A 14,253-nucleotide genomic window follows, 5' to 3' on the forward strand; every position below is an offset into this window, starting at 1 on the left:
TGACCACCGGCTGAATTTACCCCGGTAGCTGGCCGAGCGTCGGGGCCCTGCCTGCGCCAGCTGCCGTGCCAACTGCCGTGGCAGGCCCTGTTTGCCCGTCCTGGTCGCCGCACTGCGGGTCGCTCGCGCTCCCTCGGGGCTGCTTTTGTGAGGGGGGAGGGTGCCGCCGTCACTCTTGACCCCGCTCTTCTTTGGGGGGGGGGGGGTTGGGGGGGGCACGCTCTCTCTCGCCGGGCGCCTGTCTCGGCTGTTGGGCCGCTGAGAAAAGGTTTCCCCGGCACGATCCCTCGCTCCGGAGCCCAGATGTACCGGACGCTCTTCTTCACGTGGGACCCGGCCGGCCGCCCTGCCCCTCCCCGCCCCGCCTTCCAGAGGCTTGCCACACACCCGGGCCTCCTGCCGCCCGCCGCGCCAGCGCCCGCTCGTAATTGGCCGGCGCTTCTGCCGATCTCGACCTCCTGTGCTCTCATTGGGCTGCGGGGAAGCGGGGCGGGTACGTGCCGCGGAGGGTAGGGCGAGCGGCCGGCCCGGCCTGAGGGTAGCGCGGCGCCCGCGGGTCGCTGCGTCCCGGCCCGGCCCGGCCGTGTGAGATGGCCTGGGTGACGGGCAGCGCTGAGTTTCGCCCCCCAGTCCCCAAGCGTCCCTTGGCGGCCCCAGGAGGGAATGGCCCGGGCCTGCCCGCCCTCCAGCGTCCGGCGTCCCCCGGGGGCTAGGGCCTGGGCCCTGCCGTGCTTCAAAAACTGCTGTTTAGACTGGTTAGTTGACAGTATTCCAGGCCAGCTGTCTACTTTGAAATAAACAAACTCAGTTTCAAACACTTGCCAAAAGTGGTGGGCTGTTTCTGAAAAGCAGGTTCATGTCTTCGCATGTCCTAAAAACTTTAGAAACTACTCTGGGGAGAAGATGAAGCTTCGCAGAAACTTACAGTCAGGATTCAAAATCCTCTCTACTAGGGAGAATAAGAAAGGAAGAACTTCCCTACCCTGTGTAGAAAGTGCTGCTACTTCTTGCTAAGACAGTGCAAAAACAAGCGTCATGTTTGTGAACTGCGAGATTGCCTAATATCTAACAAAAGTTGGAAGAAACTTGGGCTTCCGTGGAAACAATGTGGTATGTAGTACGTAGGGTACAGGGCAAGATATTTTCCATGGAGATAAAAAGCAGTTCTTACATCTGCCTTCAGTGAGCATGGCCTGTCTTAATTGGTAAATGAGATCTAGGTCCCAGGGACGCAGTAGTATGAGATTGAGGATATACCATGAGACATAAGCGCAAGCTGCCTGCCATACAACGGTGTGAGCGGTACTGATGGATGTTCCCCAATGTGCTTGAGTGCTTGACTTCACAGTTTGAAAGCTGGCTCATACTGATTTTTGTTTAGACTGGAGTAGTGTGCGCTGTGTGACGTCTACCTTGCAAACTTGAGGTAGCTTGTGTTGCGAAGTAGGAAGATGACTTGTAGATCTAAGCAGTCTTCAGGGGGAATTCTCTTGAACACCCTTTTTGCCTTTTGTTTGTGATCTAGGTATATGGTTCTGGGGGTTTGATGGCTGCTTCTCACTAATACCTTCGTTGAACTGGATCAAAATTGATAGAATACAGAGAACAGGAGGACTCTCTCCGTGTTCGTGAACCGCAGGCTGATTCTTTGCACTCTGTGCAACCTCCAGAGGTAAGGGAGAACAGTCTAGGGAAGAACTCTGATGTCTTGGAAGACTTCTTAACTGCCATGCCTTCAATATTTGGCAAGAACTACTTGACACACAAGGCTAATGTAAGTAAATGTCTTGATCTTCACATATATAAAAAAAAATTCTGTATACCTTAGGATTCCATCAACATCTTTGCTTCTGGTCGTGAAAGTGAGCTGGAAAAGCAAATGGCCTTTCTGTCTGAGAGATACCATCACCTTGATGAAAAATATAGCAAAGTGATGCTTCTACTCCAGAACCTTCAAGATCAGGTTGCCCAGAAAAGTGACAAAAGCGAAACATTGACGCTAATAAGAAATACGATGAATCAGCATCTTCAAGATATGAAACGGGAGGAAAAGGTAAGATAGTCAGTTGTTGGTGCTTTCTGGTGCTGATCGACGTATCCTGTTTCAGTAATGCAGATTACTAGCCGTTTGATTCAGGGTTCTTTCTGTTGCAGAATTAGCTGGTAGGTAGTAAATGCCAGGGAGTAGTCGCTGGCATTTGTTCCTCCTTTGTTATTGCTGACAAAGATTTCCAGATATTTGGTCTAAAGTAGAATCTTCAGTTGCTGAAAGTCGGTTGGATTTATTTTGTTTTCATACAGAGAAAGAAGACTGTAGAAAGGACTAGTGACAAAGAAGGGGTTTTGTGGTAAACTTCCCTGTGTGTAATGCGTACTACTGCTGTATCAGGCCATTATATTTATTACAGATTCTATCGTTTCTCACAGTAGCTGCAGGATAAGTCACTTAAACACAGAACGAAATAAAAATTATGCTTGGTAGAAAACCTCAGTCATGCTATTTGTACTCAGCAAGAAAATACACCCCTTTTTTCTTTCCTCTCTTTTAAGAGTGACTTCCTGGCTTTACGTCAAGAACATGAGTTGCGTATCCTGACACTGGAAGACCTTCTTCAAAAACTCTCTGCTGAATATAAGGTATTTGAAAGTTAACTTTGTTACCTTGCTGTAATTGTAACCCTCTGGTAAAACAGACTTAGTTTTTTGTTGGCTATCGTAAGCCCCAGTTTGCTTTACTCTAGCTGTCACAGTTGTTTAAGTCTCAAAAGTTGTTTGTGTTCTTGCTCCCCGTTCTTGGAGAGCATTTCAGTCCATCAATTAAATATTATTCACTTGACCGAAGGCGCAGGTTTTTTTAATAAAGATCTTATTATACAGAGGCACAAACACAAGTATGGAGACAGTCCTGTATAGGTGGTGCTAAAATGTGTCATTTTCATTTCACATTCTTTATCCTCTTTCTGTCAGTTGTGTTTCTTTGTATATGTTAAAACTAACTTCTGTATTCTGTAGGCCATCCAGAAGGAGCTTGATGTAGCCAAAGCAAAACCAATGAGGTATAAGCACATTTCAAATAATTTTCATTTTTTGATCCTGATGCTAACTGATGGTGATATATGTGTTATTCTTTGAAATACAACAGTACTTTGTGTCCTTTAACTGACTGTAAGAGTTTGTGTCGTCAGCAAGAGTACTGCTGTCTTATAGTGGGCTTTAACTGTGATGCCGAACATCAGCACAAGGCCAACTTCCAGTATGTGAGCAGTCCTACAACTACATTTTTTACTAGAGAAAGCTGTGAATGTACAGGAGGAGAACGAGTGACTTCTCATCCTATTATAAATGCATTAGCATATTTCCTCAGATTATGTAGTGATGTATACAGTAACTGCTTTTGATAGGCTTTATATTTAAATTCTTAATTGTATCAGTTCTAACCTTTTGTTTCTGTTTTGGTTTGTCAGCGATACTACTTTCCACTCACGTACTGTGTAATACCAAAATAAAAATTGCGGCACTTCATGAAGTAGTTTCCCCGTTGGGAAGAGGAAAAGACATGCTTCTTTACTGAATCTGAATTGTTGTTTACATTGGTTCTAAATGTAAAACGGCTTTAAAGCAATGGCTGATAGTTTTTTCCATAGCATGCACTAAACACTGAACTATATTGGTAATATGTGACCTGCTTAACTTAAGCTTAGCTTGACATCTGCCTCTAAAGCTATTCTGGTTTAAGTAAGGTAACCTGAAACTCGCTCTAACCAATGGCAAACTCATGCAAATAACATTTGACTGGTTTGCCAGAAACCTTAAATCACATAAAATCTATATATGTTTGACTTACAGTCGATCTGGTGATGTTCTGAAGTCATCACTGCTGGATTTTGTTCACAACTTCAAAATACTTTGCTTTGAATATATTAATCCTAAGTATGCCTTAAATGCCATCTTCATGGAACTGCAAGCTCGCAGTGGCTACCATGGTGAATAACTGAGCTAGGAAAGCACTTTGTATTGGACAAGTAGGTTCTCACACCTTTGGAATTTGATGGAATGATTCAAACTACTCTTTCCTAACTATTGACTCCTTGTTTTTGTCAGAGATGATGATGAACATAACCAACTTCTGTCCAAAATTAAAAAGATAGAACTAGAGTTGTCTCAGATGAAATCGGAGTTGTTAACTGCAGAAAGTCTGAAGAAAAGTTGTGAGAAAATAGAGGTCATTCATGAAAAAGTAGGTTCCGTAACTTCTGTAACTGTCCCAGTAAAACTTCACAGAATCACAGAATCACAGAATAGAAGGGGTTGGAAGGGACCTCTGTGGGTCGTCTAGTCCAACCCCCCTGCCGAAGCAGGGTCACCTACAGTAGGCTGCACAGGATCTTGTCCAGGCGGGTCTTGAATATCTCCAGAGAAGGAGACTCCACAACCTCCCTGGGCAGCCTGTTCCAGTGCTCCGTCACCCTCAGAGGGAAGAAGTTCCTCCTCATGTTCAGACGGAACTTTCTGTGCCTCAGTTTGTGCCCATTGCCCCTTGTCCTGTCACTGAGCACCACTGAAAAGAGCTTGGCCCCATCCTCCTGACACCCACCCTTCAGATATTTGTAGGCATTTATAAGGTCCCCTCGCAGCCTTCTCTTCTTCAGGCTGAACAAGCCCAGTTCCCTCAACCTCTCCTCGTAGTGGAGATGCTCCAGTCCCCTCACCATCCTTGTAGCCCTCCGCTGGACTCTCTCCAGTAGCTCCTCATCCTTCTTGAACTGGGGAGCCCAGAACTGGACACAGTACTCCAGATGAGGCCTCACCAGGGCAGTGTAGAGGGGAAGGAGAACCTCCCTTGTCCTGCTGGCCACACTCTTCTTGATGCACCCCAGGATCCCATTGGCTTTCTTGGCAGCCAGTGCACACTGCTGGCTCATGGTTAACCTGTCGTCCACCAGGACACCCAGGTCCCTCTCCGCAGAGCTGCTCTCCAGCAGGTCCACCCCAAGCCTGTACTGGTGCATGAGGTTGTTCCTCCCCAGGTGCAGGACCCTGCACTTGCCCTTGTTGAACCTCATCAGGTTCCTCTCTGCCCAGCTTTCCAGCCTATCCAGGTCATGCTGAATGGCAGCACAGCCTTCTGGTGTATCTACCACTCCTCCCAGTTTGGTGTCATCAGCAAACTTGCTGAGGGTACATTCTAACTCTTCATCCAGGTCGTTGATGAAGAAGTTAAACAAGACTGGGCCCAGTACTGACCCCTGAGGGACACCACTTGTCACCAGCCTCCAACTAGACTCAGCGCCGCTGATGACAACCCTCTGAGTTCTGCTATTCAGCCAGTTCTCAATCCACTTCACCGACCACTCATCCAGCCCACACTTCCTGAGCTTCCCTAGGAGGATATCATGGGAGACTGTGTCGAAAGCCTTGCTGAAGTCAAGGTAGATAACATCCACGGCTCTCCCTTCGTCTACCCAGCCAGTCATGTCATCGTAGAAAGCTATCAGATTGGTCAGGCATGATTTCCCCTTGGTGAATCCATGCTGACTACTCCTGATAACCTTCTTTTCTTCCACTTGCTTCATGATGGCCTCCAGGATAAGCTGCTCCATCACCTTTCCCGGGATGGAGGTGAGGCTGACCGGCCTGTAGTTCCCTGGGTCCTCCTTCTTGCCCTTTTTGAAGATTGGAGTGACATTGACCTTTCTCCAGTCCTCGGGCACCTCTCCTGTCCTCCAGGACCTCTCAAAGATGATGGAGAGTGGCTCAGCAATGACATCCGCCAGCTCCCTCAGCACTCGTGGGTGCATTCCATCGGGGCCCATGGATTTGTGGACATCCAGATCGCTTAAGCGATCCCTCACACAGTCCTCCTCGACCAAGGGAAAGTCGTTCTCTTTGTAGGCTTCATCTCTTCCCTCCGGGGCCTGGGATTCCTGAGGGCCAGTCTTAGCACTGAAGACTGAAGCAAAGAAGGCATTCATTAGCTCTGCCTTCTCCGCATCCTCCGTCACCAGGACACCCTCCTCATTCAGCAGCGGCCCCACGTTGTCCCTAGCCTTCCTTTTGCTGCTGATGTAGTTGAAGAAGCCCTTCTTGTTGTTTTTGACATCCCTTGCCAGCTTCAATTCCAGGTGAGCCTTGGCCTTCCTCGTCGCATCCCTGCATGCTCTCACTACGTTTCTGTACTCTTCCCAAGTGGCCTGTCCCTCTTTCCACATTCTATGCACCTTTCTCTTCTGCCTGATCTCCGCTAGAAGCTCCTTGTTTAACCATGCAGGTCTCCTGCCTCCTTTGCTAAATTTCTTTCTCAGGGGGATGCATTGCTCCTGTGCATGGAAGAAGTGTTGTTTAAAAAGCGACCAGCACTCATGGACCCCCCTGCCTTCGAGAGCCCTGGCCCACGGGATTCCTCCCAGTAGCTCCTTGAAGAGGGCAAAGTCAGCCCTCCTGAGGTCCAAGGTTTTGATCCTGCTTATCGCCCTGCTTCCTCCACGCAGGATCCTGAACTCGACCATTTCATGGTCACTGCAGCCGAGTCTACCTCCAACCTTCACGTCCTCCACCAGTCCCTCCTTGTTTGTTAACACGAGGTCCAGCAGCGCGCCTTTCCTTGTTGGTTCCTCCACCACTTGCATCATAAAGTTATCATCGATGCTCTGTAGGAACCTCCTGGATTGCGCCTGCCTAGCTGTATGGTCTTCCCAGCTGATGTCAGGGTGGTTGAAGTCCCCCATGAGAACCAGGGCCTGTGACTGTGAGGCTGCTTGCAGCTGCCTGTAGAAGGCCTCATCAACCTCCTCCTCCTGGTCAGGTGGCCTATAGTATACACCCACCGTAATGTCACCCGTGTGAGCCTGTCCCTTAATTCTAACCCACAAGCTTTCAACTCCTTCTTCACTTGCCCCCAGGCCAACCTCAATGCATTCCAGTTGCTCCCTCACATATAGAGCAACTCCCCCACCTCTCCTTGTTGGTCTGTCTTTCCTAAAGAGTCTGTAGCATCTATGACAGCATGCCAGTCATGCGAGTTGTCCCACCACGTTTCTGTGATGGCGACCAAGTCGTGGCCGTCCTGCTGTATAATGGCTTCCAGCTCCTCCTGTTTATTGCCCATACTACATGCATTGGTGTAAACACACTTGAGCTGGGCTGTCAATCTCACCCCTGGCCTTGGCACTCCAAGCCTAGGCTCATCCCTAGTGAGCTGGGCAATATCCCCTTCCCCCTTCGTAGTACTTCGTAGTACTTGATTTTGTTCACTAACTTTCTTGAAATGCACTGCAGTAAGTAATGTGGGGGTAGTGTTCATGTTAAAGAATGGTTGTGTTCCATGTAGTGGTACTATAAATTCTTTCCATTAGCACGTAACATTTCACTCAACTAGTTTATGGCTTGTTTCCTACAGCAGCAGGGTTTTTTTGCATTTAAGACACGATGCAGTAGCAGGATGCAATAGCAGTTCTGTATACAGTACTTACCAATGCGTTATGCCTAACCCATGGGAATATGGAACAAAAACTCATGTAAAAGCAAGTTAGGTTTGTGATCCGAGGGATGTTTTTAAAAAAATCGGGCTTAATTTCTTTTGAAGCCTTTTATACAATCTGACTAGAATGTAGCCAACAAAATACAACAGCAAGCATTAGTGCAGGATTATCAGCTTTGACTAAACTATTGTCTTGTGACAGTGCTCAAATATGATCTACCTATTGTGTACGGAATCAAAGCATACCATAAGGAAGTAATTAAGCAACTTGCTTAAGTACGCCGAACAAGTACCCTGCTCCTCTTAGAGCTGCCCCGGTGCCTTCTTTGAAATGTTGCAGCCAACGTTTTTATTCTGAAGTGTTGAACCCCTAGTGTAAACTACACACTTTCCTAGGGCTTTAAGTGTGTCATGTCCACCAAACCAGTGCGGCACCCGGATTTCACATATGTTCTTCTGCACACCTGACTGGTCTGTTACTGCAGTGTTAGTCAACATAGTTAAAATAGGCGTGAAAGCTAGACTGCTATGTAGTATTGAATGTAGGTATTGATTTCACATATGTCTATTAGATATTAGAATACCTCCTTCTCTGGAGATATTCAAGACCCGCCTGGACAAGATCCTGTGCAGCCTACTGTAGGTGACCCTGCTTCGGCAGGGGGGTTGGACTAGATGACCCACAGAGGTCCCTTCCAACCCCTACTATTCTGTGATTCTGTGATTCTGTGATTAGATATGGTGTTACTTGGTTTATAAAGATTAATCATTTTGGTTACAACTGTTAATGGCTTCTACTAGGTAAATGCCCAAGTCAAGGAATCTGTCAAGCTAATGCTTTTTGGTGATCAACAAGAAGACTTCCCCGAATCGCTTCTTCAATGGCTTGCATCCAATTTTGTGAGCAAAAGTGATCTGCACACTTCTCTGCAGCATCTAGAGTCGCAGATCCTCCAGAAGATCACTCTCCATATGTCTGTGACAAACCAAAAGCTAACATCTGCAGTAGTAACAAAGGCTGTGACTAATGCAGGGGTTCGTGGAATCACAGAAGCGGTGAGTGAGTTGAAGTTCTCGCAAGTTCAACTAAAACTGTAAGGCGTCCTTTTCTAGGCATTTTTTGGAGCATCGCGGTCAATATAAATGTCAGTGGCTTGAAGAGATGTTTAGAACATGAATTGAAATGGGGAGAACTACAGAAAATGCTTGATGAAGCGTACGCTTACAGCATTGCTTGTTGCCTGTTGCGAATGTTTATTGTTTGGGGTTTTTTTTTGTTGTTTTTTTTTTTTTAAAGCATGCTATCTTGATAATTGCAGAATTCCCAAAAAAAGACTATACCAAAGCAATGCAGCTCAGGGTCTTGGGAAGGTGGGGGAAAGAATGCAACTTTTGAAGAAAGCACCAGTCAATATGCAGTATGAATTTGTATTTTAAGCCAAAAAACCATGCACTAAAAATGGCCTCTGTCTTGAGAGAGGCTTTCAAAGACTTGCGATGGAGTGCAGCATCTCAAAAAGATGCTTATTCTACATGTATACAGATGTGTATAGATCAATTACTTTATCAGTTGATATTATTAAATTCTTCCCTTTCTCCCCTTCTGTGTGTATATCTGTAGCAAGCCCAGACTATTGTAAACAATGCCCTGAAACTTTTCTCTCAAGACAAGACTGGTATGGTGGATTTCGCCTTGGAATCTGCAGGTAAATAGTGGAGGAAACTCCACTTTCACGATTCGTGTTATTTATAGTATCTACTAAAAATGTTGAAAGAAAGACGAAAGGTTAGCAGAGCATCCTTGTGTTCTGTCTGATCATCAGACTACCACAACCTGTGTCTGTTGTTTACGGGGTTCCATATCAGCCCAGGTACATGTGGATGGGGATGGAGTAGTTCTTGTAAGCAAGTGTACAACTGAATAATAGAGAGCCACAGATCTGCTTGCGTGGGGTGTATGCACCACTGAACTCACTAGGGAAAATGTGTATGTTTTAGCCCTCTGAGGTGAAAAGCCTTGAACATTCTGAAAAGAACACTGTACTTGATAGAAGCATTGTATCCCCAGCCAATGACTAGACTTGAACAGTATCTTTACTAGTTGGTTTTGAGGAAAAGAACTGGTATGTTCACGAAGCTTTGTACAAATCTCTGGCTGAAAAGTCTTCAGGAAGAAATGAGTAATTATTTCGGCTAACCTGATACATCTTTTTTAAGGTGGCAGCATTCTGAGTACTCGCTGTTCTGAAACCTATAACACCAACAGAGCAGTGATCAGCCTCTTTGGAATTCCTCTGTGGTACTTCTCTCAGCCTCCACGGGCGGTGATTCAGGTAATTAAAGGCCGAGTAAAGAAATTCAGCAATGTTATTTTGTGCTGAGGGGTTTGGATTGTTTCTTGGATGCTGGATGTTTCTGTCTGCAACACACTGTGGGGCATGGGTCCTTTGAACGATGTTCCCAAGAGTGCCATTCTTCTGGTAGTTCCTGGGCGCTGCTCAAGTCGTCTTCTAGCAAAACGAAGACCCTGCTAGGAGGCTTGGGTGGTACACTGGACTTCTGCAGAGTGTGAGCACTGGGAAGGTTCCTGTTGTGAAGTAGTCTCCAGGCGGATCTTCAAAATGCTGCTGGCTGTTCGGGAGGATGTGCTGTCTCCCTGAAGAATGCTACCAAATAGATTATATTCTGCCACTTACTCTCTAAGACTGTCCCTAATAATTCAGAATTCGTCACAACTCTTTCTGGCAAAATGCTTGTGGCTGCAGGTTTTGTTGTTGCTGTTGTGTTCCATCCTGTTCTCTCCCCTTTCCTCCTGTCTAGCCGGACACGTATCCAGGAAACTGCTGGGCTTTCAAAGGACCACAGGGGTGTCTCGTAGTTCGACTTTCAAGGAAGATCTATCCGACTGCCTTTACGTTGGAACACATCCCAAAAGCACTTTCACCAACAGGAGAGATCTCCAGTGCTCTGAGGAGCTTTGCAGTATATGTAAGTCTGTCTCTGAACTTCAGAGGATATTTGTATGCATAAAGAATATTTGTGGCGCAGATCTTAGAAAATAAGGACTGAAGGGAGGACAGCTAAGGAGAGAAACTGCTTGCTTTTAAAATTGCTGTTTTTGTAATCAGCTTTGAGACTAGGAATAAGAAGTCTTACAGCTAATTTTGAGGGAGCTGTTTCTTTTTTTCCTGCTTTATACAGTAGTAAACATTTTTGGAGGGAGGTGACTGTTTTTGATTTGGTATCGTTCTTTCAGGCACTCAAATTGTTCCATCCTTCCACCACTCCTACTGCTTACCCTCTCCCTCCTCAGTGTTGGCTTTGCACCTTGTCTGTGATGTGCCTTCAGTGTGTTTTAAATTGTTTTTAACTAGCACCACAGCTGCTTAGGCAGGACTGCAGAACAGAAGACCACAGGCTACATCAGAGCCTAGCTGTGATACCTGAGAACATTTGTCTAGCTCCATTAAATGCTGAAGCCGCCGTCTGCAAGCATCTGAATCTTGGCTTCCGTCTTGTTTGTGATGTTGCTGTTTTCTCATTCTTGTTTGTCCTGAGCAGTTTACATTGTACACTGCGATCTTGGTTGTGCCATGGAAATGATGGGGTTTGACCATGAAAACAGCAACATACAAACATAGCACAGCTCTTTGCAGTTCAGGAAAGTCAAATGCAGAGCTGTGGCTGAAGAAGCATGACGTTCCACGGGAAGTATTCTGACCTCGGTTTCAGAGACTTGCGTTGACAGGCAGTTAGGTAGGCATGCTTCTGGCTTTGGTTTGACTTGAAATGTGATGGAAGCAAACGTCTTTCTCCTGTTGTTGTAGGGTCTAGATAATGAATATCAAGAAGGCGGCAAGCTTCTAGGACAGTATGTCTACGACCAAGACGGAGAACCACTGCAGACCTTTCCAGTGATGGTAAGTCTGGATGAGAAGATTTCAAGTGTCAGAAGAAGCACACGCATATTTTCTAGGGTAGTGCACAATGAGCAGTGAAGGAAAAAGGCTTCATTCTCTGTTGGGCACTGTAGAAACTGAGGTGGAAAGTAGCTACTGATCTGCCTCAAAACCTAAGGTTCGGATAGTTTAGAGGGGAGGAAAGTTTTGTGCCAGGTGGACACAAGTGGTGTGAAGATACCGAACGTATGAGGAGTCTGCTTCATGCTGCTTCTGACTCCCTTCACAAAAAAAAACCCAACAAAACGGTTGTAAGGCAAAGAAGGTTCTGTTCCTAGTGGCAGAAGGTTCCCAAGGCATCACTTAATTATTAATCAAAGTTGGTAGTTGCAGGAATGAAAGAAAGCGCCTTCAGTTGCACCTGTTTATACTCAAAACCAAACTCTGGTTTGTGTGTTTGTTTTTTCCTTCTGCAGGAGAAAAGTGAAAACGCATTCCAAATAGTGGAACTGAGAGTGTTTCTAACTGGGGACATCCGGAATATACCTGCCTTTATCGGTTCAGAGTGCATGGGAAACTTGCCGAATAATCTCCAACACTTCAGCTTGGACTGGTTTTACGGTTGTGCATTTTGTTCTCGATTTTTGTATATGCCGGAAAGCCTAGAAGACTGGAATCTTGCCTTTTTCTTCGTGGAGGCAGTCGTGATGCGTGGGGCTGACTGCCTAGGTCTGGGCAAGCCCGTGCGTGGGCCTTCGTCCGCCTCGTCATTTGCCTGCCCCTCCGGTTCCATTGCCTCATACCTATTGCGTCAGGGCACCTGGGGTGGAGAGGGAGGCCGGGAGGGGATTCGCCTGCCGCCCCGAGCAGGGACCCGTTTCCATTCCCCGCTGTCTCTCAGGTGCTCTCCTTCAGCCTGGTGGCGAGAGGGCAGGGGATCTTCTGCTTCTTGCGGAACGTCCATCCTGTGCGCTTGTTTCGGGGGTGGCAGGGCATGGCTCCACCAGTCTATTTCCCCCTCGCACTCCCTGATGCTCCTGAACCTTTCTGCCTCCTCTTTGAGCTCTGCCACCAGGACGAGCAGATCATCCACCTGGTCACAGCGCACGCAGGCGTTCTGCCTGCTGCCCTCCCATACCAGTGACAGGCTCGGGCACTCCCTGCAGCCAGAGACCTGCACAGCTGCCTGTTTATGCGGGAGCTCTGTCTGGGTCGCCGTATTCCGCCTGGGGACGGTTTTCAGGCGAGTGGAGACCATAGCTACCAGCTGAGCGAGTGATGACCACCGGCTGAATTTACCCCGGTAGCTGGCCGAGCCTCGGGGCCCTGCCTGCGCCAGCTGCCGTGCCAACTGCCGTGGCAGGCCCTGTTTGCCCGTCCTGGTCGCCACACTGTGGGTCGCTCGTGCTCCCTCAGGGCTGCTTTTGTGAGGGGGGAGGGTGCCGCCATCACTCTTGACCCCGCTCTTCTTTGGGGTGGGGGAGTTGGTGGGGGCACGCTCTCTCTCGCCGGGCGCCTGTCTCGGCTGTTCTGCCGCTGAGAAAAGGTTTCCCCGGTGCGATCCCTCGCTCCGGAGCCCTTCACTACGTGGTATGTTCCTCTCTGCTGCCTGCAATCTGACAAGATGCTGTTGAGAGGATGCAGAGAAGGCAGAGCTACTGAATGCCTTCTTTGCTTCAGTCTTCAGTGCCAAGGCAGGCCCTCAGGAATCCCAGGCCCCGGAGGTAAGAGAGGAAGCCTACAGAGAGGATGACTTTCCCTTGGTCGAGAAGGACTGTGTGAGGGATCGCTTAAGCGATCTGGACGTCCACAAATCCATGGGCCCCGATGGAATGCACCCACGAGTGCTGAGGGAGCTGGCGGATGTTATTGCTGAGCCACTCTCCATCATCTTTGAGAGGTCCTGGAGGACAGGAGAGGTGCCGGAGGACTGGAGAAAGGCCAATGTCACTCCAGTCTTCAACAAGGGCAAGAAGGAGGACCCAGGGAACTACAGGCCGGTCAGCCTCACCTCCATCCCGGGAAAGGTGATGGAGCAGCTTATCCTGGAGGTCATCAACAAGCAAGTGGAGGAAAAGAAGGTTATCAGGAGTAGTCAGCGTGGATTCACCAAGGGGAAATCATGCTTGACCAATCTGATAGCTTTCTACGATGACATGACTGGCTGGGCAGATGAAGGGAGAGCCATGGATGTTGTCTACCTAGACTTCAGCAAGGCTTTCGACACAGTCTCCCATAATATCGTCCTAGGGAAGCTCAGGAAGTATGGGCTGGATGAGTGGTCGGTGAGGTGGATTGAGAACTGGCTGAATGGCAGAACTCAGAGGGTTGTCATCAGCGGCGCTGAGTCTAGTTGGAGGCCGGTAACTAGTGGTGTCCCCCAGGGGTCAGTACTGGGCCCAGCCTTGTTCAACTTCTTCATCAATGACCTGGATGAAGAGTTAGAGTGTACCCTCAGCAAGTTTGCTGATGACACCAAACTGGGAGGAGTGGTAGATACACCAGCAGGCTGTGCTGCCATTCAGCGTGACCTGGACAGGCTGGAAAGTTGGGCAGAGAGGAACCTGATGAGGTTCAACAAAGCCAAATGCAGGGTCCTGCACATGGGGAGAAACAACCCCAGGCATCAGTACAGGCTTGGGGCGGACCTGCTGGAGAGCAGCTGTGCGGAGAGGGACCTGGGCGTCCTGGTGGACGACAGGTTAACCATGAGCCAGCAGTGTGCACTGGCTGCCAAGAAGGCCAATGGCATTCTGGGATGCATCAAGAGGAGTGTGGCCGGCAGGTCGAGGGAGGTTCTCCTTCCCCTTTACACTGCCCTAGTGAGGCCTCATCTGGAGTACTGTGTCCAGTTCTGGGCTCCCCAGTTCAAGAAAG

The 14,253-nt window shown here is 48.1% G+C and overlaps 1 protein-coding gene across 1 annotated transcript in view; it reads left to right on the plus strand.

Moving 5' to 3' along the window:
• LOC142363273 (SUN domain-containing protein 1-like) overlaps window positions 1-11,965 on the plus strand; it is a 43,309-nt gene extending 31,344 nt beyond the window's left edge. Inside the window, 11 exon segments of the mRNA XM_075436718.1 lie at window positions 1,829-2,053; window positions 2,551-2,637; window positions 3,013-3,056; window positions 4,102-4,237; window positions 8,279-8,533; window positions 9,099-9,183; window positions 9,695-9,810; window positions 10,298-10,465; window positions 11,305-11,397; window positions 11,853-11,895; window positions 11,898-11,965. Of these exon segments, the coding sequence (XP_075292833.1) occupies window positions 1,829-2,053; window positions 2,551-2,637; window positions 3,013-3,056; window positions 4,102-4,237; window positions 8,279-8,533; window positions 9,099-9,183; window positions 9,695-9,810; window positions 10,298-10,465; window positions 11,305-11,397; window positions 11,853-11,895; window positions 11,898-11,965 (1,320 nt within the window).
• The last annotated feature ends 2,288 nt before the right edge of the window (window positions 11,966-14,253 follow it).

This window comes from Opisthocomus hoazin, chromosome 15, assembly GCF_030867145.1.
Source record: "Opisthocomus hoazin isolate bOpiHoa1 chromosome 15, bOpiHoa1.hap1, whole genome shotgun sequence".
In the NCBI taxonomy this organism is placed as follows: Eukaryota; Metazoa; Chordata; class Aves; order Opisthocomiformes; family Opisthocomidae; genus Opisthocomus; species Opisthocomus hoazin.